Raw genomic sequence first — 23,746 nt, forward strand, 5'->3', positions numbered from 1 at the left:
AAAAGTTTTTCATTTCATCTGCTGCTCCTTTTCCCAGCCGCAGTATCAGGGAGTGGGATAGAAAGTGGAGCAGCTGGGACTTGAACCAGTGTTCTGTCCTGGACTGCGGGCATAACCAGCAGTGGCTTACTCCGCTGCATTCTAATGCAGCCCCTACTCCCTCTACCCACTCACCCCTGGGAGGGGGCAGTTTTAGAATTGAAGCCTAGCTGTTCTCTTTGCTTCCTTCTCTCTAGTCAGAAAAATTGCAGTCTAGTGCACCCCAAGATAGCATGACACTCATCCCCCAATCCCTGACCACACAACAGAGAGCCTCTCTGCTGGCCCCTCACTTTCCTAACTGCTCCTAGTCTATCCTCATCTCTCACTCCCTCCCTGCAGTACAACGAGTACGTCCACTACATTGAGCCTTGTTTTAAAGGCATCCTGGTCCAAGCAGATCGAGATAACCGAGAGGTGAGTGCTGGCTGCGGCCCCGAGCTCTCATCAGGGTTGGAGAGCAGTGGGCTTCTGGGCCCTGTTTGCTTACTCCCATGATCCCTGGAGAACCGATAGTTCGCATTGCAAAACACACACAGCACATCATCCCTGTGGACCACAGCCACCTGGCAGGGTGATAAATGACCAGAAAGTCCGCACAGGCACTTCAGCAGGGCTGGTGTTCTGGGGGTGAAGCGGGACTCTGTCCCCAAGAGCGGCCTCCCCCAAAGCAGGGCAAGTACAAACCCAGTGGACCCGATGCTTTGCAGGAAGGCAGGAAGGTGAGGGCAAGGCCACACGTTTCAGAAGGATGGGGCTGCCCCTTGCTCTCTCTGTGGTCAGCAGTTGAGGCCTCCCCCAGGGCCTTGCCTGGCACTACCCTCCTGTTCAGAAGACCCCCTTGAGGTTCAGGTCGTCCCTGGACCCTGAATGGCTATCATCTGGCTCTGACTGGCTTGGCTCTGGACGGGTGTGGCTTTGGCATCAGGCCTCGCACACTTCATGTCTCTGAGGACTACAGGCATCCAGACAGCATGAACAGAAGGGGCCCAGCTGATGGAGTGAGAATTTCCGCACAATACAGAAACACTGCCTAGATTAGGAGAGCGAGAAGGGGTCCCCTGGCCCGCCTCCTCTGACCCTCCCTGCACTGAGCCTCCCTTTACATCCCATCCGTGACAGCATTTCAAACAGCTGGTGGACGAGCTGGTGGTCAAAGGCGTGGGGATTGTGAACCCAGCCCTGAGTGAAGCTTTTCAGATCCTCCAGCAGGTGGGTACCTGCGGGGAGCCACCCAGGAAGCCTGGGAGGAGGGCCAGGGATGGGGAGAGAGGCAGTCGTAGCTCCTTCCCGTGTCCCCCGCAGTTCCAGGAAGCCCGGCAAGGCAGTCTGTGCAATCAGGCCATCATGCTCATCACCGATGGAGCTGTGGAGGACTATGAGCCCGTGCTGGAGAAGTTCAACTGGCCAGACCGCAAGGTGATGCCTGGGCGGGGGGTGACAGAGGGCAGGACAGCAGAGAAACCCACCCCATTCCAGATGGGTTCTCCTATTAGACACATTTTTTTAAATATTCAAGTCTTTCTTTTTTTCCCATTTATTATTATTATTATCATTTTAGGATACAGTTCCATAGACCCTGGGATTTCCCTTAAACTCTCTCCCCAATCCCCTCCCCAGCCCCACACTAGTTTTCCCTATATTATTACAATAGTATAGTTCTTCATACACAGTCATAAGTCCATCATTGCAGACATGGACAATGGCAGAGAGTCCAGCATCCTCTTGTCAAGACATATTTAACAGTTTTATACTGCATTGTATCCTCTCATCTGGATAGGAGACCCTCCATTACACAGTTACTATACACATTCTACACACATTCTAATGAGACCTCGGGAGTTCATGGAAATGGAATTTAAAAGGTGAGCTTATTTTAGTGCAAAAGCAATTTTTTGAAATCCCTGGATAGTTCTTTCTTAATAAACATCATTTTAATTTTTTTTCCATAAAGTTTATTTAAAAGGGGAGGATGCCATCGCTGCACTTGGGCCATGTTCAGTGATAGAGTGAGCTGGGTGGGGAAAGACAGGGCACCCAGAAATGTGTCTAGCTCGGATCCTGTGTCCACAGGAAGAGAGAGCGCAGCTCCCCCAGCGCCAGGCTTCTTGTTAGCCCAGAAAGGGAAGTAGCCATTGGATCCCTTTCCCAGGTCCCAGGGGAGAGGAATTACATCTTGGGGGAGGGATCCTTTGATGGCAGATACGTGTGGCTTCCAATTTGTGACCCTATGTTAGCTACCTACCTATGTCACTTCATTCCCCGCTCAGAGATTTCTGACTCTTAATCTAAGGGTTGCTGAAGGATGCAGATACATCACTATTTCTCTAACTACTTTCATTGCTGATTTTGGGGACTTGTCTATCCCAGGCTGATAGTGAGTCCATCTCAAGAAAATTTCCAGCCAGTCCCAATGGCTGGGTCCCCCCGCCACACCCACATCATCATCATTAGTCTGAGAAGTTGTTGGCATCTACAACAGACTAGCTAATTGATTGGAAAGAAACAGATTGCAGATGGAGTGTTCTTGAAGCAGAGAAAAGTTTGTTATTATTTCCCAAATTCTGGGTGGCGAGAGAGTGCTTAGGGCAGTTGTAAAACCATCTAGTTTGAGCATAAAGATATTTAATGTCCCTGTCAGTGAGCGGACAATCATTAGAGGCCAAGTCACAGAGTCCTTTCATCACACACAGGCTCTTCCTTGTTCTGCATATTCTTCCCCACCACCACTCCTTTTTTAAAGATTTATTTATTTTTATTGCAAAGTCAGATATATAGAGAAAGGAGGAGAGACAGAGAGGAAGATTTTTGTCTGATGATTCACTCCCCAAGCGACTACAATGGCCGGAGCTGAGCCGAATCTAAGCCAGGAACCCAGAGTTTCTTCTGGGTCTCCCATGCAGATGCACAGTTCCAAGGCTTTGGCCCATGCTCGACTGCTTTCCCAGGCCACAAGCTGGACGGGAAGCAGGGTTGCCAGGATTAAAACTGACACCCATACGGGATTCCGGTGCATGCAAGGTGAGGACTTTAGCCTCTCGGTTACTGCACAGGACCCTGTTCTGAATATTCTAAGGCCTGCCAGTTGGTTGTTCACGACTACTGGGGTACTTGCTGTAGAAGCTGGCTTAAGGAGTAGGCCATATTATCTGAATCAATAGTCAGGCTCTTAAACAGCTTCCTGTGCCATACCGATATCTTCTAATATTTTACTAGAAGAACTCACTAAGGAGTTCTCCTGGCAATAGCAGCTTCCAGAGAGGATGAAAAGCCTTGATATGGTGAGAGCAAAGGCTTTGCATATCTTTGCCTTTTCAAGAGATAGTTGAGGCCTTTGTTTGGTCCACAGCAAAGGCAGAGTGCTCTTATTGTGCTCCGTGTATACTCCTCTGCTTTGCACAGGAGTCAGCCACAGGAGCTGTTTCAAGATGTCACATGTGTGCCAAGGCCAGGCCACACAACCATGGGCTCTGCAGAGTCCCTGAGATCAGAGATCCTGACATGGCTGAGGTCAACAAACCATGAAATCACGGGCTGCTTTGCCAACGCCCAAGGTCATCATTTGGGGTAGGGGGACTACCCCCCACGAGTGCACCACGGGAGCAGGCCTAGGAACCACAGCCAAGCTTTTACAAAATATGTATTTGAAAGGCAGAGAGATGAAAAGATACTGAAACAGAAAAAGAGACATCCATCCATTGGTTTACTCCTTAAATGTCCACAGAAACCAGGAGCCAGGCACTCCGTCTGGGTCTCCCATTGGAGTGGCAGGGATCCAAGGACTTCTGTCATTAGTGGCTGCTTCACAGAGTGCACACTAGCAGGAAGCTGAAATGAGAAGTTGAACCAAAACATTTGATATGTAATCCAGGAATACCAAGCGGGGTCTTACACCAGAGTTGAATACCTCCTCCCACAAACTTTTCCAAGAACCCCTTCTATGCGTGGATTTCAATTTTTTTTTATACCAAAATCAATTTACCATGTAATTCAATCTCCATGAAATTGTTTATAGACCTTTGTAAATTCAGTTCCATCCTTAATTATAGGTTTCAAAATTTGGGCAGCTTGAGGTAGGGAGGATAGGCAGGCGGGGGTGGGGAACGCAGTGATAGGAACTGCAAAGCTATGAGCCTGAAGCTGCTCTGTGTTCTCCATGGCGCTGGGCAAGTCACTCGGCTGCCTGGGACTCAGATCTCCTCTGATCAAGAGGGTGAGCTTGGAGAGCCGAGATAGCACCGAGACTCACAGAAATCTCAGGACTGTGCCTCCCGGCCGAAAGGCACAACAGCTAAACCCATGGCGTGTCTTGTGTGGTAGGTCCGACTCTTCACCTACCTCATCGGGCGAGAAGTGACGTTTGCTGACCGCCTGAAGTGGATTGCATGCAATAACAAAGGTAAGCTGTGTGTGTGCTCAGGAGAGAGATGGCTCTGCAAATACAAAAACCCGTGACATGCTCAGGGCAGGCAGTGAGGCAGGAGTGAGGCTGTCCGGCTCCATCCTCCCTGTGCAGCAAACAGAGCCTTGGCAGACAGAAGGCAGGGTCCTTCTACTCTCTGAAATACCCTGCCACTTCCATCCAGAACCCAAGCCCAGGCCTCACACTGCCTCACGGGCTATTGATTCAACAAAGGTTTGTTGAGCATCTACCATGCACCTGGCATTGTCCCCTGGGGAGTCCAAAGCCAAAAGGAAAAACTCCAGCCAGACTTCAGGCTTGAGTCGCGACATACCCTCAAAGGAGCTGTGATGGTGGCGAGGCACAACGTGGTCCCAATGTCCAGAGCTCTCGGAGAGGCCCTCTCCTGGCTGGGGGAGAGGGTGGCAGAGACAGCTGCCGCAGACAGAGGGACTAGCATGCTCAGAGGACCCCAGCCAGAGGCTCGTGGTGTGGAAACTTGTTCTGTTTCCACAAGGGTATGCAGGATTTTCGTGGGATGTGATGAGCCACAAGACCGGAGAGGCCTTGCAAGCCAGTTGTTCAGTTAACTGTCCCATGGCAAGAACACCCGCCCCCACCCTCAGGAAGAGAGGCGGGGCTGGGACACTGATGGATCAAGGCCTGCCCATCCCCACCCCCTTGCTGGCACCGCTGACCTCCGGCAGGGAGAGGTGGAACCTTGAGGATGCAGGACCGTGTGGCACAGGGTCATTCCCAGACGAGGGTCCAGAGCCCTGGGCAGCTGGGGCAGATGCATGAGCCCCGCCAAGGGCAGCCTGCGTCCTGCCACCATGCTGTTCTCCCCTTCGCCAGGCTACTACACACAGATCTCTACGCTGGCAGACGCCCAGGAGAACGTGATGGAATACCTGCACGTGTTGAGCCGGCCCATGGTCATCAACCATGACCACGACATCATCTGGACGGAGGCCTACATGGATAGCAAGGTGGAACCCTGGCAGCAGCTCCAGGCTTCAGGGTGGGGGTGTCCTTCCAAAGCAAGGAACCTCAGGGAGCAAGAGGGGACATCACAAAGGAGAGATGGGTGTTCATCATGCCTCCTTGGGAAAGCCCTGAAGGCGATGACTAACCCCTCCCCAGTTCATTTTCTTCTCCCCAGCCTGCCAGCAGGACCACCGGCCCATCTGCTGCCCACGCAGGCACAGGCCCCACACCGCCTGCATCGCACCGGGGCCTCTCTACATGAGCAGGGGGCCCCTGCCACACAGCTGCTCCCCTCCTCCCCCATCGTCCCTCTCTTCCACCTGTCTCTTGGCTGTAGCTATGACAAAGGAGCTGGCAATATGAGTTTCCAGAGCTCTGGAATCTGGGAATGAGGGCACAGGCTCCAGTGCCACAGCTGGCACTGGAGGCTTGGCACACTCAGATGTGTACTGGGAAGAAAGGAGGCAGAACGGCCGCTCGCCACCCTGTGGCTTAGGCTCATGGCCACAATCAGAAGCCTCACTCCAGGCTCTCAAATGAAAGCTTAGGTGGGGGAAGGCACTCGCTGGTCACCGACTTCCGCCTTTCCGGTCTGGGCATGACTAGGGTTCTCGCGTTCCCTAGGGACGCCGGGTGGCCCAGAAGCTGACAACAGCTGCCCCCCGCTGGTCTGCCCTCGAGACATGGCACTGAATGCATGCATGTTGGCTGGCAGGTGGCTCTGTGACAATGGTCCTTCTCCCTCTCCACGGGCTTGGGCCAGACTTGGCCTAAGCTTTGGGATATTAGCTTCTCACCCCTATAGGTAAAAATCCAAGATAAACTAATGAGGAAAGAAAGAGGTTTATATTTTGGCTCACTGTTTTGGAGTCCAAGACCAGGCAGGCCCCACCGGTATGCTGTCAGGAGCAAGAGGAAGATAGCAATGGAGCAAGGGCACAGGTAGAACTGGGAAGAACCAGGTCTGACTTCTTCCGGAGGGCACGCCCACCCTGACCTGAGCGCCTGCCCCAGGACACCTGCTGGGTCCCGCAGGCAGATCAGGTGTTTTCAGGAGCCACGCCTTCGCCCTCTTCACTGACAGCACTGGGGGGCCACCTCAAGGTTTCTGGGTTCTCGAGTAGGACCAGGTGTGGCCCTCCATCCTCTGCTGTTTCCTCCCTGACAGCTGTTCACGTCACAGACCCAAAGCCTGATGCTGCTCACCACGGTGGCCATGCCCGTCTTCAGCAAAAAGAATGAGACGGTGAGTGAGTGGGCCCTCCTGCGGAGGGGAGGGGACCTGAGGGACACGCACAGGCACCTTCAAGCCAACGCTTCTTAACTTGGCCGAGCAACAGAGTCACCCAGGGAGGGCTTCATTACTGACCCCCAGGCCCAGGGCCAAGCAGGCTATGTTGGGGGTCTCTACGTGGAACATGGCCTTGGGGACATTACCTGCCAGCCTTCCAACAAAGCTGCACTTCACCTGCCAGGTTGGGCAGATTCTAACTTGTGTGTAAAATCTTCTTGTGAGGGAATTTCTAGAACCTTCCATCTTCCATCTGGTCAGGAAAATGCCTCCTAAAAGGCCCATGTGTTCACCACAGCTGTAAGTTACGTCCCCTCAGATCCCAATACCTCAACCTGTGCTTTGAAGACTGGATCTTCTTTCCACTTTCTATTCACTGAAATGTTACAACAGCAGTAGCCATCCCGGGCATTGGTTTTGGGGTAACAGAGATGGCTCCAAGGCCTCCTCCCAAAAGGGTCTGGAATTCTGTTCTGGGAGCTCAGCCTAAACTCTGGCTTCAGGGCGTAAAGGATGGGCGCCGCCCCCCTTCCAAACTCAGAAGGTTCGGGGGTCCAGTCCAGTCTTATGTCTCCCCTAACCCTCTTATTCTTCCTTCCAGAGATCCCATGGCATCCTTCTGGGCGTGGTGGGCTCTGATGTGACCCTGAGGGAACTGATGAAGCTAGCGCCCCGTTACAGAGTAAGCCAGGGTGGGGTCCTAGCGGGCAGGTCATGGGCTCCCCAGGAGCTGCCGACCCTGGCCAATAGCTCTCCAGGCAGAAGCAGCCAAGCCCAGCGAGAGGAGGACACCCCCCCGCCGAGGGCTGCACCCCCAAAGGGGTGCAGATGCTCAGGGTGAGAACAGTGACTTACAGTCCAAGGGCATGTTTCTTAACTTGCCCTGTGGCCTGCAGCAAGGTCTGGCCCTGCTGAGTGCCTCAGTTTCTCAGGCTGCTCCTCCATGCCACGCAGTCCTGTTTTAAGATGGGATGAGGCGATGACAGGCGGTAACACAAAGATTAGAATCAGAGGGGAGAAGCATGGCACTGGATCCGTTATCTTCCTGGCTGAAAAATTCCAAGCAGGATCCGCCATCAGCACCCCCCCCCCCCAATGCCAACACCAAGTCTAACACCCTCGCCCCACCCGGCTTTGGCAGCTCGGTGTGCACGGATACGCCTTCCTAAACACGAACAATGGCTACATCCTCTCACATCCTGACCTCCGACCGTTGGTAAGTACAGAGCTCAGTGACCTTGGGGGTTGAAGGGAGCTCACTGCAAATGAACAGCACACATGGAAGACCACCTGGAAGACCAGTGGGTAACATGGGGTAAAAGGAACGCCAGGATCCGTCACTCCTTGTAACTATCATGAAATACCCGGGAAGTCCTCATTAAGCACCACACACCTGCCCTAGGCTCTGTCCTATTGAAAAACTGCAGCCACAAAACAAACACGCAGAAGGCCACTGCTCTAAGGTCTGAAAGGTACGGCAGTGGAAATCACAGGATAGATCTCAGCGGAGCCCCAGAAAGATCTTTCTTGCATAACTGCAGCTGTGTGGAGGTCAACATCTGGCACTCCTCGCAGTGGGAGGGAAGGAGGCACCCCGAGCCTGGGAGACCCCTGCAACCCACTGTGTCAGCAAGGGACACAGTGCAGGGCATAAGCAGTTTCCCAGATGTCTCAGGGGCACATGGGACATCTTTGACTTTTGTGAGTATTACCCAAAGGCTTTCTGGAAGCTGGGGAACTCAGGGCTGTCAGCTAACCGTGTGCTTCTCCTCCTGTTCTACTGCAACCAGTACAGAGAGGGCAAGAAACTGAAGCCCAAACCCAACTACAACAGCGTGGATCTGTCTGAAGTGGAGTGGGAAGACCAAGCCGAAACTGTGAGTGGGCATGCAGGGCAAAGAGAAGCCAGATCAGCTCTGTGAGGGCTCTGCCAGGAGATGGGGAGAAATGGAATCAGAGCATAAATTTATTCTAGCTTGAAAAAAAATTTTTTTTGAAACCCATGCATATAATGTATTATTTCAAGATATCCTCTCCCATGGCCTTTTAAAAACACCTCCTGTATGTTCAATGGGACGGGTCAGGGGTGTGGCTGTAAGGTTTGAACCATACTCTGCTCCTTGGATCAGTTCTGACTTGCAGCTTTTCCAAGCCCAAACCAGCAGCAGTGTTTCAAGAGCTGTAAGAGGTCCGTGAGGCTGGCGAAGCCGCAGGATTTGCGTTTTAGCCACGTGCAGTGAGCTGCGGTGATGTCTTCCACGGAAGTCCGCCTCACACCCCAGAGGTGACATGCACAGCTGAGCGTGTGGCTCCCACCCCATCACGCGCTCCGCAGTGTTACCTTGCTGAATGCCAGAATGGGAAGCCATGCGGATGTCTCCCCTTCTGGTATTCTACTCAGAAGAATAAAGGAAGAATGAGGATTCTCAGGCATCCGTACCAGCCCCTCTCGGGTCAGCTAAGGAACTGACAGCCTTATCTTTCCTCTTGTAGCTGAGAACAGCCATGATCAACGGAGAGACGGGCTCTCTCACTATGGACGTGAAGGTTCCCCTGGACAAAGGGGTAAGGAGCTGGGGGAAGAGCTGGGACGTGACCCCAGGCAGGCAGGCAGCAGCAGCTCAGGTCACTGAGGTCTAGCAGGGTGGATGAGGGATGTGGACTCAGCCGAATCAGGGTTCAAGACTGGAGAACCTGTGTAGTCTAGAGGGAGGGCAGCTCCAACCCCAGAGAAACATCTGGCCGAGGAGCCCCTGCAGCTGCCGCTGCCCATACTTGGTCCTTTGGAGACTACCAAGCCAAGCAGTCGCAACTCCCTTTTCTTCCTTCGCACTGCCTGCTGGTTGGCCCCCGTGTGTGATGCAAAGGGGAAAAGTGACAGCTTCTTTTGCGAAAGGTCAGCAGTTGTTATAGCACATGTCGTGGAGAAGAGGTTAAGTATTCAGCTGATATTCAGGCCCCAGAACCGCAGGTAATGTAGCATCGACAGCACCCTTAACCTTAACCCACGTGTCACAGAAAGATCACTGCATCCTCCAACATAACAAGTTCCAGCGTAGCCACCGAATTGCAGTGACACATTGACAAATGCCACCCTGTCCCCCATCCCACCTGGAGTTCCTCCTCCTGCTGACCACCTGTCCCCACTGATGAAAGAACATAAGCACCCCCTTGCAGGTGGGAGACCCAGAAAAAGCTCCTGGCTTCGGATCAGCTCAGCTCCAGCCGTTGTGGCCAGTTGAGGAATGAACCAGTGGATGAATGACATCTCTCTCTTTCTCTCTCTCTCTGTTTCTCCTTCTCTCTGTAAATCTGCCTTTCAAATAAAATAGCAATAGTAATAATAAGTTCATAGACAAACAACCAGAACCGGTCATTCAAAGGGTGAGCCAGTGGACGGAAGACTTTCTCTTTGTCTCCTCTTTCTGCAAAATTTGCCTCTCAAATAAAAAATAATAACTCTTTTTTTAAAAAAGTGGACAAGGCACACTAGAAAACTTACTCTAAAGTAACCAATCAAGGCTGGCAAAAGACTAGACAAATTTGGGTCGTGGAACTGAGCCGAGAATTCAGGAGGAATCCACACGTGAGTTGCCAATTGCTTTTCGACAAACGCATCTGCAATTTAGCAGAAAGAGGAAGGTTTTTCAATAAAACCAGAAGACTGAATAAATGTGTAGGAAAAAATACTGAGCGACATCTCATATCATACACAAAAATCAGCATGTCAGACTACAACCAACGTAAAAGCCAAAAGGAGAAAAATGCCCAGGGCCAGAATAGTGGCACAAATGGGTTGAACCACCTCTGGTGGTGCCGGCGTCACCATCATAGTGCCAGTCCAGGTGTTACTCGTCCAGCTTCCTCTCTGGCTCCCTGCAGCTAATGCTCCTGGGGGAGCAGCAGAGGCTGCATGGGGCCCTGCTACCCACCTGGGAAACCTGCCGGGAGCGCCTGGCTCCTGGCTTCAGCCTCGCCAGGCCCTAACAGTTGCAGTCATTTGAGATATGACTGAGAAGAGGCGTGTGCATGTGCGTGTGTGTGTGTGCGCGCACGCACACTATTCTGTCTTTCAAATCAGTCTTTAGAACTAAATAAATAAAAGGAGAAAACTTTGACAAAAGAAAAAACAAAGGGAAAAACACCAACTCTAGGTATGCCGGGATGTCTTAGATAAAAACATGAAACACACAAGACATGACCGGAATCAGTGGCTCTGCTCAGCCAAAGGCATCAGCCAAGACAGACTGTAACTGAAGACATCAAGAACACCTACAAAACAATAACAACTCCCAACCCGACGGAACGGTCGGAACACTGGAGCAGAGGTCTCCTGAAGGAAGGTCGATGCCTGGTCAGGGAACACAGGAAGGGACACATTATTAATCATCCAAAAATGTGAATTAAACCCACAGCGAGGCCTGGCTTCCCTCCCTCTGCATGGCTGAAATGTCAAAGATTAAGGCCAGCCAATGCTGGCAAGGAGATGAAGAAATCAAGAGCCTGGCGCCTTGCCAGTGCGACTTTCCAGTGGCCCTATCAGCTTTGGGGAATCGTTTTGGCAGTTTTCAACAAGCAGTTCCATTTCCAGGTATTTAGCAAAACATGTGTAAACTTTTGTTCACAGGAATATTCTAGAATGTTGACGGCATTGTGGCAAAGAGGGTTAGTTTCCTGCAGGAGCCGTGACTGTTAATCCTAGATCACAGATGGAACCTGCTGCCTAGAGAAGTCAAGAACTCATCCCCGGGGCGCTCAGTGAGGGAGACGGAGAGCCCCTGCTCTCGGCTTCCACACCGTGGATAGCTTATGCTCAGGCTTCTAGAAAACGCTGCCCCATCCATGCCCCTATGGAGTGTGACATGTTAAGAAGAAAAGACTAAGCAGTGTGTCTCTAACCTAGTAGTAGAGATGTGAGTTAGCGTGCTCGTGTCCCATCTCACACGCAGACCCTGCTACTGCCTCGGGAGCAGCAGGCAACAGCTCAAGCCACTGGGTTCCTGACACTCACTTGAGAGATCTGGATGGAGTTTCTGTCTCCCAGCTGGCCAGGGATGGTACTTTGTGTGTGTGTGTGTGTGTGTGTGTGTGTGTGTGTGCTTGTCTCAAAGAAAACAGAAGGAAGCATCAAGCAATTTATTATTTTTTTTAAGACTTATTTATTTATATTGCAAAGTCAGATATACAGAGAGGAGAGACAGAGAAAGATCCGTCCACTGATCTGACTCACTCCCCAAGTAGCCGCAATAGCTGGAGCTGAGCCAAACTGTAGCCAGAAGCCAGGAGCTTCCTCCAGGTCTCCCATGCTGGTGCAGGGTCCCAAAGCTTTGGGCTGTCCTCCACTGCTTTCCCAGGCCACAGGCCACAGGCAGGGGACTAAAAGGGCAGTGGAACAGCTGGTGTACAAACCAGCACCCATGTGGGATCTGGACGCATGCAAGGTGAGGGCTTTAGCCACTAGGCTACTCCGCTGGGCCCATAAAAGAGGGGGGAAAAAACAGGAAAAGGGGAAATATGAAGACTTCATCCTGAAAACAAATGAATAGCAAAATCTTAAAAGCCAGTTTTTCCACACACAGTTCCAGTGCCAGGAGTCACATGGGACCCAGAACTTCTGTGAGGGCCAGCGCAGGCCCAGCCGCAGTCCTTGAACTAGGCAACCACCTCCCACGAACATGTGGGCTTTGGGATGGTTCTGCCTACAGATGTGGCACTTCATGGGGGTGGCCAGGGAAGACATCTGAAGTGGGACACCTGCGGGCTGGGGGGAGAGGGGGACGCAGGCGAGGGGGAGGGGTGCAGCCGGCACTCCTTACTTCCCCAGCAAGTTCCCTCTTCCCCTCTGCTCCCCCAGAAGCGAGTTCTGTTCCTGACCAATGACTACTTCTTCACGGGCATCAGCGACACACCTTTCAGGTGAGGCCCACAGGGAGGAGCCCAGGAGAACTTTTGTTCAGGTCTGGGGGATGGACGCGATCCTACTGAGCTGAGAAGCACGTGGTCCTAACAAAAACCCCAGATCCGCATTTGGATACCCTGTGGTTGGAGGGCTCTCCTTGCCCTGTGGTGAAGCCCAGCTGTGCAAAACTCTGGAGCGGAACTGCCTGGGTCTGAGTCCCCAGGACACCAGGTACGCACGAGTGGTGTGACCCAGTCAAGTTCTGTAAGCTCATTGTGTCCTGGGTGACCATAGGGGTCAGGTGGAATGAGCATCAGATGGTCCGCCCACACTGTCCCCTTGTGAGAGGAAAGGGTGGCAGGGAAGGTCCCTTAGGTCCCCTCCAACCACAGAAGTATTGACTCAGCACCACGCAAATCAGGGAACAAAGGACCCTTAGCCTTGAACAACCGTGCTTCTCAATGAAACCCTGGCTGCCAGCCCTGACCGCTCTTCGGAATACCCGGGAAACAGTGTAACATTGCCAGTTCCCTGTCCAGACCAATCTCATCAGAGTTCCTGGAGGAGAGCCCATCTCTGTATCTATTTAATTTCACATATTTAGTTTGTAAGGCCGAGAGAGTAAGACAGACGTGAAGAGAGAGAAATCTGTCATCTGCCTGTTCCTTCCGCACAGGGTCACAATGGCCAAGCTGGTCAGGAGCCTGGACCTTCACCCGGGTCTCCCATGTGGAGAGCAGGGACCCAAGCCCTTGAGCCTGCTCCCCCAGGTGCACAAGCTGGGAGCTGGATCAGGAGTCGAGCAGCCAGAACTCGACCCAATGCCCCCAATGCCCATATGGAATTCTGGTGTTGCAGACAGCAGTTTAACCCGCTATGGCAGCCTCACTCACTGTATTGTTTAAAGCTGCCTTGACACGACTGGCACTGAACGCAGAGTTGAGGCCTTCCTTGGAATGCTTGCATCTCGTATTGGTGTGCCCAAGACCAGGTGCTCTCTCCATTTGTGATTCTCCCAGGATAATGTCCACCCTGGGAGGCAGAGGTGATGGCTCAAATACTTGGGTCCCTGTACCCACCTAGGAGGCCTAGGTTGAGTTCAACTGGCCCGACCATGGTTGTTGTGGGCGTTTGGGGGGTGAACTAGCAGATGGGCCATCTCTCTGTCTCTGCTTTTCAAATTAAAAAAAAAAAGTATAGTAAAATAAATAAAAATGAGTAAGCAGGTAATAGTGCATCTCCCTGGATGGTTCAGATATTCAGCGTAGGGTTACCTCCGCTGTCCTGTCGGCAGTGGAGAACATCTCTTGTCTAAGAAAGGGGTGTCCCCTGAGACACTGACACCTCTCTGTGTTTCAGGGGCTCCCTGGGAGGTTTGGGATGGTCCTTAGCTAAAATAGGAGCTGGGAGGACTCTTCTTGCCTGGAATTTCCAGGGGGGTAAAAGGGACTGATGGTGGGGGGTGGGGCGGTGCGGAGAGCCCTGACCTGGGGCAACCTGGGGGTTAGATGTGCTCCACGTGGAGCCTCCCCTGGCAAATTGAGGGCAAGCAGGTGGTTGGGAGAATGGCGATATCAGCTGCTGAGTGTACATGCTCTGCCCCTCCCCAGCTTGGCGGTGGTGCTGTCTCGTGGCCACGGAGAGTACATTGTGCTGGGGAACACATCCGTGGAAGAAGGTGAGTCGGTGCCAGGTGCTGAAGGAAGCTCAGGGTGGCAACAGGAGGAAGGTTTATCCTAGGAGAGCAACCCCCAAGTGGCCCAAGCTCAGGGTGGCATCTGGGAGTGGCACCATGTGATGCCCGGAGCAAGCCAGATCTGCCAGGTGGCCAGCAAGCCAGCATGACCTAGACCTGCCAAGCTCACAAGATCCACTTGTGGGAGGTTTTGCCTTCTGAAGGTAAGGTCCCTACAGAGCGAAGGAAGCAGGGTTCTCCCGTGAGGTGACGGAGGCCAGTCTTCTACGCAGGTGACTGCTAAGCAAGCCACAGATGTGCACTCCTGGTGCCTGTGGGAAAGCTCAGCTCCCCGCAGAACCGCAGCACCAGCAGAGAGTGGAGCAGGGGGTGGCTTCCTGATGCTTCCACCTCAGATGGCCCAAGCGACCCGTGCCCTGCAGCCGCTGTGCTCCAGGCCCTGACTGCTTCACTGGGTGGCTTTCTCCTCTCCAGCATCTCTGACTGAGCCCTTTTGCCTCCTTAGAAGGGTACCAGCCACACCAGTGCAGAGCCTACCTAAGGATCTCCTGTTAGTTGAGTGGCACACCTGCTGAGATCCTATCTCCAAGGAAGGTCATGGTCATGGGAACCAGGGCCTCAACCTGTCTTTGGGGAGACTTAGTCCATGCAGTGCACACACAACCTGGAGTGCGCAGGGTGGAAGTGTAGAACGGATGGGCAGAGAACAGTAGGGGAAGGGAGGGATGCTAGGTAACTGTCCCTCGCTATACAACACGCCAGAGACAGAGTCTGCTGGTGAAGAAGGTCAGGTTCATCACAGTCGGAGAGTCCAGCATGGTAGTGGCTAAATCCTCACCTTGCATGGCCGGGACCCTATATGGATGCACCAAAACAAATGAGGCTCTGGGCTCAGCTCCGCCGGGCCCATGTGGAGGAAGCTAAAGTCATCACCTTCCTGGAACAGAATCGGGCCCTTTGAGGGACACTGCGGGAGCGCTGTGCCAGGGCGCACTGGGACATGTCCTGCAGAAGGAAGAAAAGGCAGGCTCCGGTGCCTAGCCTGAGCCCTGCCCAGGGCCTGGCGTGTGGACATAAGCAGGGGTGGGTATGGGCTGAGGCATGGTCCCAGGACACCCAGCAAGGTGCCCTGTGCTGGGGGAGAGCCCAGCTTTGCCTGCCGGGGTTCCCTGTCGAGGTTTAGGGGTGGGCTGCAGAGTCCACACGCCGCCCCAATCCCGAGTCAGCCCTCTGCTTTTCAGGTTTACATGACTTGCTCCACCCAGACCTGACTGTGGCCAGCGACTGGTAAGGCGGGCGTGGAAGGTGGGGAGGGGGGGATGCTGCCTTTCTGGTGGTAACCCCGACTCTCCTGGTTCCAGGATCTACTGCGTCACAGACATTGACCCCGACCACCGCAGGCTCAGCCAGCTGGAGGCCATGGTCCTCTTCCTGACGGGGAAGGACCCCGAGCTGGAGTGTGAGTGCAGCCTGCTCGCATGCGTGCATCCCCACACATGGAACTTGGGACTCTGGGTCAGATGAGCATGGTCAAGGACATCACCTGCCTGCCACACGTGTCCCATCCCCTGCCTAGCAATGGACCCCCGGGTGAGGAGCAGACATACTCCACCCTGACGTCTCATTCCACAGAGGAGCCAGGGTGACCTCTCAAAGCCTGGGGGCTGGGAGCGAGCTCCACACCGGCCTTAGGCCAGCCTAAAGTGCCCCCGCACTGGGGCCTCTGGGAGCTCACTGGGCCCCCTGCTCCTCCTTGCTCTACGTGACATTGCATGTCACATGTCCATGCCCGCCTCCTCCCCCCCCACCCCCGCAAGCAAACTCTGCCCCCTAAGCCAGCCCAGCACCCAGCAGGGCACACCTCAGTTCACTCCATCACTGCCTCTACACTGAGCACTCACTCCATGCCAGGCCTTGAGCTCGGCCCGGAAGCTGCAGAGATCACCTAGGCAAGGCCCCGGCTTGGTGCTCCAGGAGCTTAAGATCTGATGGAGGGGCCAGGCAATAACTACGAAGCACACACCTATTGATGTAGGTTGTTATGAACCTTGACAAGGGGCCTGCATTAAGCACACAAGCCATTCACATGGGGATTGTGGGTGGGTTAGACCAGAGCCTCCATATGCAAGAAGCAGCTACCTGGGCCCTGAGGCCAGCAGGCCCACAGTGCTGACCAGAGCCCGCAGGTGCTGTTGGCCTGGACACCATGTGACGGGAGTTGGGATGGGAAAGGCAGACTCAGGGCAGATGTCACCAAGGGTCCCAGGGCTCAGGAGATGAGGGAATGAAGGATGAAGACGTGAAATGATCATCTTCAAGCTCACAGAGACATTTTTGTCCTTACCTTTATTTGAGACAGAGAGCTGGCACACCCACCTGTTGATTCACTACTCAAATATCCCTGGCTAACGTTAGGAGCTGGGAGCCCTACCCAGATCTCCCACACAGGAGGCGGGAACAGCAACTGTGAGCCCTGGCCACCGCCCCTCAGGGTCTGGAATAGCAGGAGGCAGAGCTGGGAGGCAGAGACAGGTGTGCCAATGTGGGGCGTGGCTGTCCTGAGTGACGGCATAGCCACTAGGCCAGATGCCCAGCCCAGATGCCACCTGTTCATGGAGCACATGGTGCTCCCTGAACTTCCCAAGGGTAAGGGAGCTGTGTGCATGGGCACAGGTGCAACAAGTGCTTGGCCTCCTGTAATTTTTGCCTGTAGGTGATGAGGAGCTGGTGCGAGAGGTACTGCTGGACGCAGTGGTCACAGCCCCCATGGAAGCCTACTGGACGGCGCTGGCCCTCAACATTTCTGAGTACGTGCTGCGAGGGGCAAGGGCTCTGAGTGGGCCAGGGGGGCACTCCTAGTACCTGGCCAGCAGCTCAGAAGACCACCCGTGTCTGCTAGCTTAAGACAGATAATAATAAGGGTGGAGGACATAGGGCTGGGGGGTAGGAAAGACCCTCACACAGCCCCCAGCGATGCAGGGGGTCAGCAAAGCTTCCACACACCACACATGGCTGCTGCCTTCTCCTTGCTTAAAAAAAAAAAAACACACCAAGACAGGTCCCCTTGGCACAGGCCCCCTAGGTACTCACCCCAGGGCACCCCGAATCTGAGGACCCTTCTCTGAGTTGGGCTCCAGCCAGGAAAGGCCATTGACCAAAGCACCTTAGTGAGAGTTTCAGAGGGTTGTTCCCAGCAGGCAAGGCGGAAGTTGACTCTGGTGTTTGCCAGCCCTTTCGAGCTCCTGATCCCTTTGCTGGTCTTGCCTGGATGCTATCATGTTTACAGACCAGATGAAAAGATTGGCAGAATATGATTGCGTACATACCTTGGGTGTTGACATTCCTAGGTTAAGACCACAGTGGGCTAGACTTAGCTTTGGACTAAGGAAGACTCAACCTAATGCAGGTGGCAAGCCTCTCCTAGACGTTCAATAGAAAAGTTAATGTACGCTAGCCTAATAAAACACCAAGATAAATATGTAGGAGCAATCTCCTATTATATAAAAGTAAATATTTGGGGTGCTGTGCAAGATAGACTAGTATTTCTCTAGAAAGGACAGAGGCATATCTGAGTATTTGCATCTGTGTAATGTCTGGGGTAAGTGGTGACACTGCACATGGATGGATACTTAGGACCTTTCTGCTTGGTTGTTTCTGATTAAAAAAACGGAGCACTGTGATGGGGTGGGAGGGACACTTTTTATGCTGTATACTTCTTTGGTGCCATTTTGAACCATGCCAACAAAGGCTTGTTCAGAACTAAGCAGAAAGGAAAACAGGTACAGTGGGACCAGACGCTCAGTGGAGTGTTCCCACTAAGGGACAACCCAGTTCTAGGACCCAGAGCCTCAGCCTGGCCTGCCCTGCCTTCCGCAGGGCACTCAGGTCAGCCATAGATGTTGTCAGTGTTAACCCTGGAGCGGCATGCCACTCTGAGCCAGGGCTGTCTATACAGAACAGCCTGGAAACCCACGCTCAGAAGGCCAGAGAGCCCACCCCACTGCATAAAAGGCACTTGTTCCTACTCGTGTCTTTAAAGCCATTCCAAAAGGTGAAAACAGGCCTAAGCCTGGAAGTCAAGGCTGGAGGCCTGCCCACTGAAGACAGCCACCAGAGGGCACTGCTCACTTCCCTAGGACTGTTGAACCAGGTGGGGGGTACCAGTCAGACAAGAAGACAAGAAAAGCAGTGAAGACAGGGAAGTCAAGTAGACAAGAAAAGGAGTGGAGAGACGGAAGTCCATGGAGCTCCACTAAAGCTGCTATGGCCTGCAGCAGAGTACCCGGGTACAGTTCTCAGCCTCAGCCCCTGATGCTGGCTTCGTGCCAACACAGCCCCTCGGAGGCAGAAGTGGTGAGGGTCCGAGGGGCTGGATTCCTCCCACCTTGATGCGAGACCTGAGTGTTACGGTCCTGCCTCCAAATTTCCATCTGTGGCCCAGGCCCAGTTGTTACAAACATTTAGGGAGTAAACTAGAAGGTGGATGTGTGTGCTTCTGTCTCTCAAATAATAATAATAATAATAATAATAATAATAATAAATGACATGATAAGATACCTGAAAACTCCCAGAGAATTCACAGAAAAGCCATGAGAATCAGTAAGAGAATTTACTTAAGGAACAGATTATAGTGTCAATACTCAAAAGTGAACAGCCTTTATCAGCACAAAAACTGAGTAGAAGATATAAGAGGAAGAGTATTTATTTTAGAAGGGCAAGCAAAAATGCAATAAACACTTTTAGAACTGACAACAGAGGAATACCATGAGAGTTTTCCAGAAAGCAGTAGAAGGAGGACTGTGCAACACACCTGAGATAACGAAGGCGACTTGCCCAAAGGGAAGGGTACGCAGCATTTTGGGATTGCAGGAATCAACTTCATGAAGCTGCTAATCCTCCTGAGTTATTTTAGAAATTGAACACAGCCCCAATTAAAATGCCCATCCATATTTTCTGCACTCAGAACTGACACGCAAATCCACTGGGAAGAACAGGCAAGAAGGGGCAGGCATTTCTCAACAAGGAAAAAGAACCTACTGGGATATGAGCACTTGTCACAAAACTGCAGCCAGCCACGAACACACAAAGTTGTGGTGTTGGCAGGGGGAAATGTAGGCAGACGAGGGCCCCCGGCAGAGCCAAACAGACCCGCATCACAATGCACGTGAGACCTCAGCGTACGACAAAGGCAGTGTGTGTAGTCAATGTGTGAGATAGACTTTCTTCCTGGCTTGAGAACCATATGGAGAAGAAAACTGCGTTGTTTTCACACCGTGTGCCTGGATACCATCCAAATGACTCAGAGATTTAAATTTAAGAAAAGAAACCACGGGAGTATTGAAAAACAGCAGCCAATTGCTCTGGAATCCGGGCCTGGGGAAGCCTTCCCCAACAGTGACTCAAAACGGGGAAGTCATGAAGCAATGACAGACACACCGGAACAGCAGAAAAACATTGATACAACAGAAACAGAACACGACCCAGGATGCAGAGAAAACTGGCAAGCCGGCAAAAGTATGCAACTTACAAAACAGAGAAAAGGTTACCATGCCTGTCATATAGTTTTGATACAGAAAAGACCTCAAACATTAAGATGTGGGGTGTAGACCAATCCTCCACCTGCAGCACTGCCATACCGTATGGGTGCCAGTTCATGTCCTGCGGCTCCGCTTCCATCATAGCTCCCTGCTGATGCCTGAGGAAGCAGTGGAGGAAGGCTCAGGTTCCTGGGACCCTTCACCCCAAAGGAGGCTCCTGGCCCCTGACTTTGAATGGCTCAGCTATGACCAGATTCATCTATCTGAGTTTGCCAACGGCTGCTATCGACCAACCTGGCCATGGGGCAGCAGGCGGTCTGGCCGTTGCCAATGTTGTAGACACGGAGCGGGGGCAATACAGAGAGAGAAAAGAGAGAAAATCTTCCATCTGCTGGTTCACTCCCCGAATGGCCAGAGCTGAGGAACCAGGAGCTCCTTCCAGGTCTCCCAAGCACACGGGCCATCTTGTGTTGTTTTTTCAGGTGCATGAGCAGGGAGCTGGATCAGGCATGGAGCAGCTGGGACTCAGACCAGCTCCCATCTGGATGTCAGCATCCAGGCAGCGAACTAACCTGCTGTGCTTCTGAAAGAGAAATCTGTTTAAGTCTTTAATGATATGCACGTTCCATGAACTCTCTGAATCCTCTCAAATGCTGTTATGAAACAATCTTCAGGAATGACACCCGTAATGTTTATCAAAAAGAAGAAATACAAATGTATATTCATACTTACTTTCACAAACAGAAGCATTTGTTCATGTGAATGAATACAAACCTGCACACTTAAAAAAAAAAAAAAAAAGGTTTACTTGAAAGGCAGAGCTACAGGGGTGGAAAGAGAGATTGAGCCACAATGGCTGAGCCAGGTCCAAGCCAGGATCCTGGAACTCCATCCTGGTCTCCCATGTCTCCCACTTCCTGAGCCATCGCCTGCTGCCTTCCCCGGCATGTTGGCAGAGAATTGGATGGGAAGTGGAGCCGTTGGGACTAGAACCCCTACCCATATGGGCTACCGGCATCCCAGGCAGCAACCTAGAGCAGGGCAGCACAATGCTGTCCACACACAGGTCTTTAACTTGCAGGAAGAGGGAAGGAACAGGGCTGTGAATTTGCAGACACTTCGACCCAAATATGCTTCATTTTTCATACTGACTTCAAGACCATGCGAACGTTTCACATATGGCAGAATTCAATTTTAGAAAGTAATCTCTAAAGAGAATGTGAAAGCAAATGAAACAGAAACCTAGCCATGTCGAGTTTATGAAATAATGACAGATACAGGGGAAACCTTTTAAGCGGCTTTGTAAGTATGAGCATTAAATCGGTAAAATCGTAAACAGTGCTTTGTACTCACCTTGCTGGGAACAACACTGGCATTGGTATTCTCAAAGTTACAAAATCCTGGTTCTTAGGAGCACAAGAGAAAGATGTAAATTTCAAAAATTTGGGCCCGGCAGCGTGGCCTAGCGGCTAAAGTCCTCACCTTGAACATGCCAGGATCCCACATGGGCGCCAATTCTAATCCCAGCAGCTCCACTTCCCATCCAGCTGCCTGCTTGTGGCCTGGGAATGCAGTCAAGGATGGCCCAATGCTTTGGGATCCCGCACCTGCGTGGGAGACCTGGAGGAGGTTCCTGGCTCCTGGCTTCAGATCGGCGCAGCACCGGCTGTTGCGGCTCACTTGGGGAGTGAATCATTGGACAGAAGATCTTCCTCTCTGCCTCTCCTCCTCTGTATATATCTGACTTTTTAATAAAAATAAATAAATCTTTAAAAAAATTTCAAAAATTAAAAAAAAGACATGTAGGTGCCAAGCACCCCACCCCCATCCCATGCATGCATACACACACACACACACACACACACACACACACACTCACGTATCTGTTTATTGCACACAGTTTCCCCAGGCACAGCCTGTAGGAGGTGCCCTGCTCTACAGTCCTGGGGCTGGGGGAGACGCCAACATGGGGTTCCACACCCTGTTCTCAGTGTCTTTCCAGGCTGCAGGCCAAGTGTTTTAATGCCATGCCAGATACTGTTGCCAGTCACAGCCCAGGCGGCAGCCTCAGGCGAGGACAGCCCAGCAGCCTAGCCCAGGAGCCTGGGGGAGAGCGCACCGAGACCTCAGACCTGGCACTGTGAAAAACTGGCGCATAGCCCCCCCCTAGAGCTGGGAAAAGGCTCCAGCCTGCTGCCTACTGTCCCCTTTGGCACCCGGGGTCATCAGCCACTGAAGGGTAGGAGGAAGGCAAAACCAGCCCCAGTTCAGCTGGGCCTGCTTCTCAGCTGCAATGGCCAGGCTATGGGGACCACAGGACTCCTCTGGAGTGGCTGTGCTCAGTGCTGGCTCCTCCTGCCTTCACACCCCCCATCAGAGAGTTCCAAAACCGTCCTTTCTTCCACCCAGGCACCAGATCTCTGCCCCTAAGTCCTCTCTCTGTCTTCCACACCCTCCTCCCCGAAATCCAGGAGCAGAAGCTTGGAGTTCTGTCTGACACCACCGAGGGGAAGGGGAGCAGCTGCTGGGAGCCAGGATGCTGGTGTGTCCGTTCCAGGAACTCAGCCGTCCTGGGTCGTTGTCTCTGAGCCTGGCTGGGTACAGCCAGGAGAGGCCCAGGCAGCTCTGCACGTCCTGTCGCAGGGGCCATCTCATCACTGCCATACTCTGTCCCGCAGCGAGTCGGAGCAGGAGGTGGACATGGCCTTCCTGGGCACCCGTGCCGGTCTCCTGAGGGGCACCTTGTTCGTGGGCGTGGAGCAGGTCTCCAACAGGTAAGTCCTTCCAGAGTCCCCCTCCTGCCCTTGGCCTGAGTCCCTGTGTCACTGAATGGACAGAAGCTGATGGGAGAGATGGGGAAGGCTTGAATTACAACTTGGAGAAGAAAAAAAACAACGCTTCTGTTTAAAAAAAATTATCCATTTATTTGAAATGAATGGCTGCACACACACACAGAGAATTAAGTCTTCCATCCACTGGTTCACTCCCCAAATGTCTGCAATGGCCTTAGCTGGACCGGTCCAAAGCCAGGACCCAGGAGCCTCCTCTGGGCCTCTCCCAAAGGTGCAGGTCCCTCAGGCTTGAGACAGGAGGCTCAGCACCTGTCAGACCCCTGTCACTTGAGGAAGGTTGGTGATTCCCACTCCAGAGAGGATGCCAGGTGCAGCTCCTGGTGGGATGCCACACAACATCCTGCTGTGCCCTAGGCAGCCCTTGCATCACCGGCCAGGGCGCTGAGACCAGGCTGAGGAAGCAGGGCTGGGGAAGAGCGCCACCTGCCGCTCCACAGGCCTGCTGGCTGGCGCAGGTGCAGCCCTCAGGCTCCTGAGCGGCAGGCCTCCTGCTTCCCACCCGCTGCGTGATGCTCTGCACGCCTGGGGCCAGAGCACCACCTCAGAGCTTCTTCTGGGCTTCGTCCAAACAATCCACACCTGCTTAACCAAGCTGAGGCCTTCTAGGAAAGCGAGTGCAATTGCTCTTCCTCTCCCTCCTCCCACCTTCCCCTCTCCTCCTCCCTCTTCCTGTATTCCATGTGTCTCCTGCAACCTTGCCAAAGGGAGCAGAGGGTGGAGACCTGAATTAACACTGATCGACTTCCTGAGGGGGTGGACAGTTGCTGGGTCGCACACTCCAACCCCAGAATGCTCCCCTCACCTGGGAATGGCAGCCCACCAAGGCACGGGTCGGCTTCGGGAATGAGCCCACCCTTTTCAAGCTCCCCTCCACATCGATTCCTACCTGCGGCATCATCCACAACCCTCCCTGCCCCCACTCCGACCCGAAAGTCCCTACCTAATTAGCAAGGTTCAGCGGCCCCTCCACAGGAAGCCCAGTGGAACCTTCTGCCAGTCTTGAACTCCCCATAAGAGCAGCCACAGAGCTGACAGCAGAGCCT

General features: G+C 53.0%; 1 protein-coding gene across 1 annotated transcript in view; it reads left to right on the forward strand.

Annotated features, from left to right (window-relative positions):
- CACNA2D4 (calcium voltage-gated channel auxiliary subunit alpha2delta 4) overlaps positions 1-23,746 on the forward strand; it is a 68,399-nt gene that overhangs the window by 10,588 nt on the left and 34,065 nt on the right. The window contains exons 8-23 of the mRNA XM_036497315.2: positions 382-456; positions 1,162-1,251; positions 1,345-1,458; positions 4,360-4,438; positions 5,297-5,430; positions 6,597-6,674; positions 7,321-7,401; positions 7,861-7,935; positions 8,510-8,596; positions 9,213-9,284; positions 12,574-12,635; positions 14,229-14,296; positions 15,556-15,601; positions 15,676-15,773; positions 17,028-17,121; positions 22,530-22,625. Of these exons, the coding sequence (XP_036353208.2) occupies positions 382-456; positions 1,162-1,251; positions 1,345-1,458; positions 4,360-4,438; positions 5,297-5,430; positions 6,597-6,674; positions 7,321-7,401; positions 7,861-7,935; positions 8,510-8,596; positions 9,213-9,284; positions 12,574-12,635; positions 14,229-14,296; positions 15,556-15,601; positions 15,676-15,773; positions 17,028-17,121; positions 22,530-22,625 (1,349 nt within the window). The remainder of the gene's footprint in view (positions 1-381; positions 457-1,161; positions 1,252-1,344; positions 1,459-4,359; positions 4,439-5,296; positions 5,431-6,596; positions 6,675-7,320; positions 7,402-7,860; positions 7,936-8,509; positions 8,597-9,212; positions 9,285-12,573; positions 12,636-14,228; positions 14,297-15,555; positions 15,602-15,675; positions 15,774-17,027; positions 17,122-22,529; positions 22,626-23,746) is intronic.

Source organism: Ochotona princeps, chromosome 27, assembly GCF_030435755.1.
Source record: "Ochotona princeps isolate mOchPri1 chromosome 27, mOchPri1.hap1, whole genome shotgun sequence".
NCBI classification, from domain to species: domain Eukaryota; kingdom Metazoa; phylum Chordata; class Mammalia; order Lagomorpha; family Ochotonidae; genus Ochotona; species Ochotona princeps.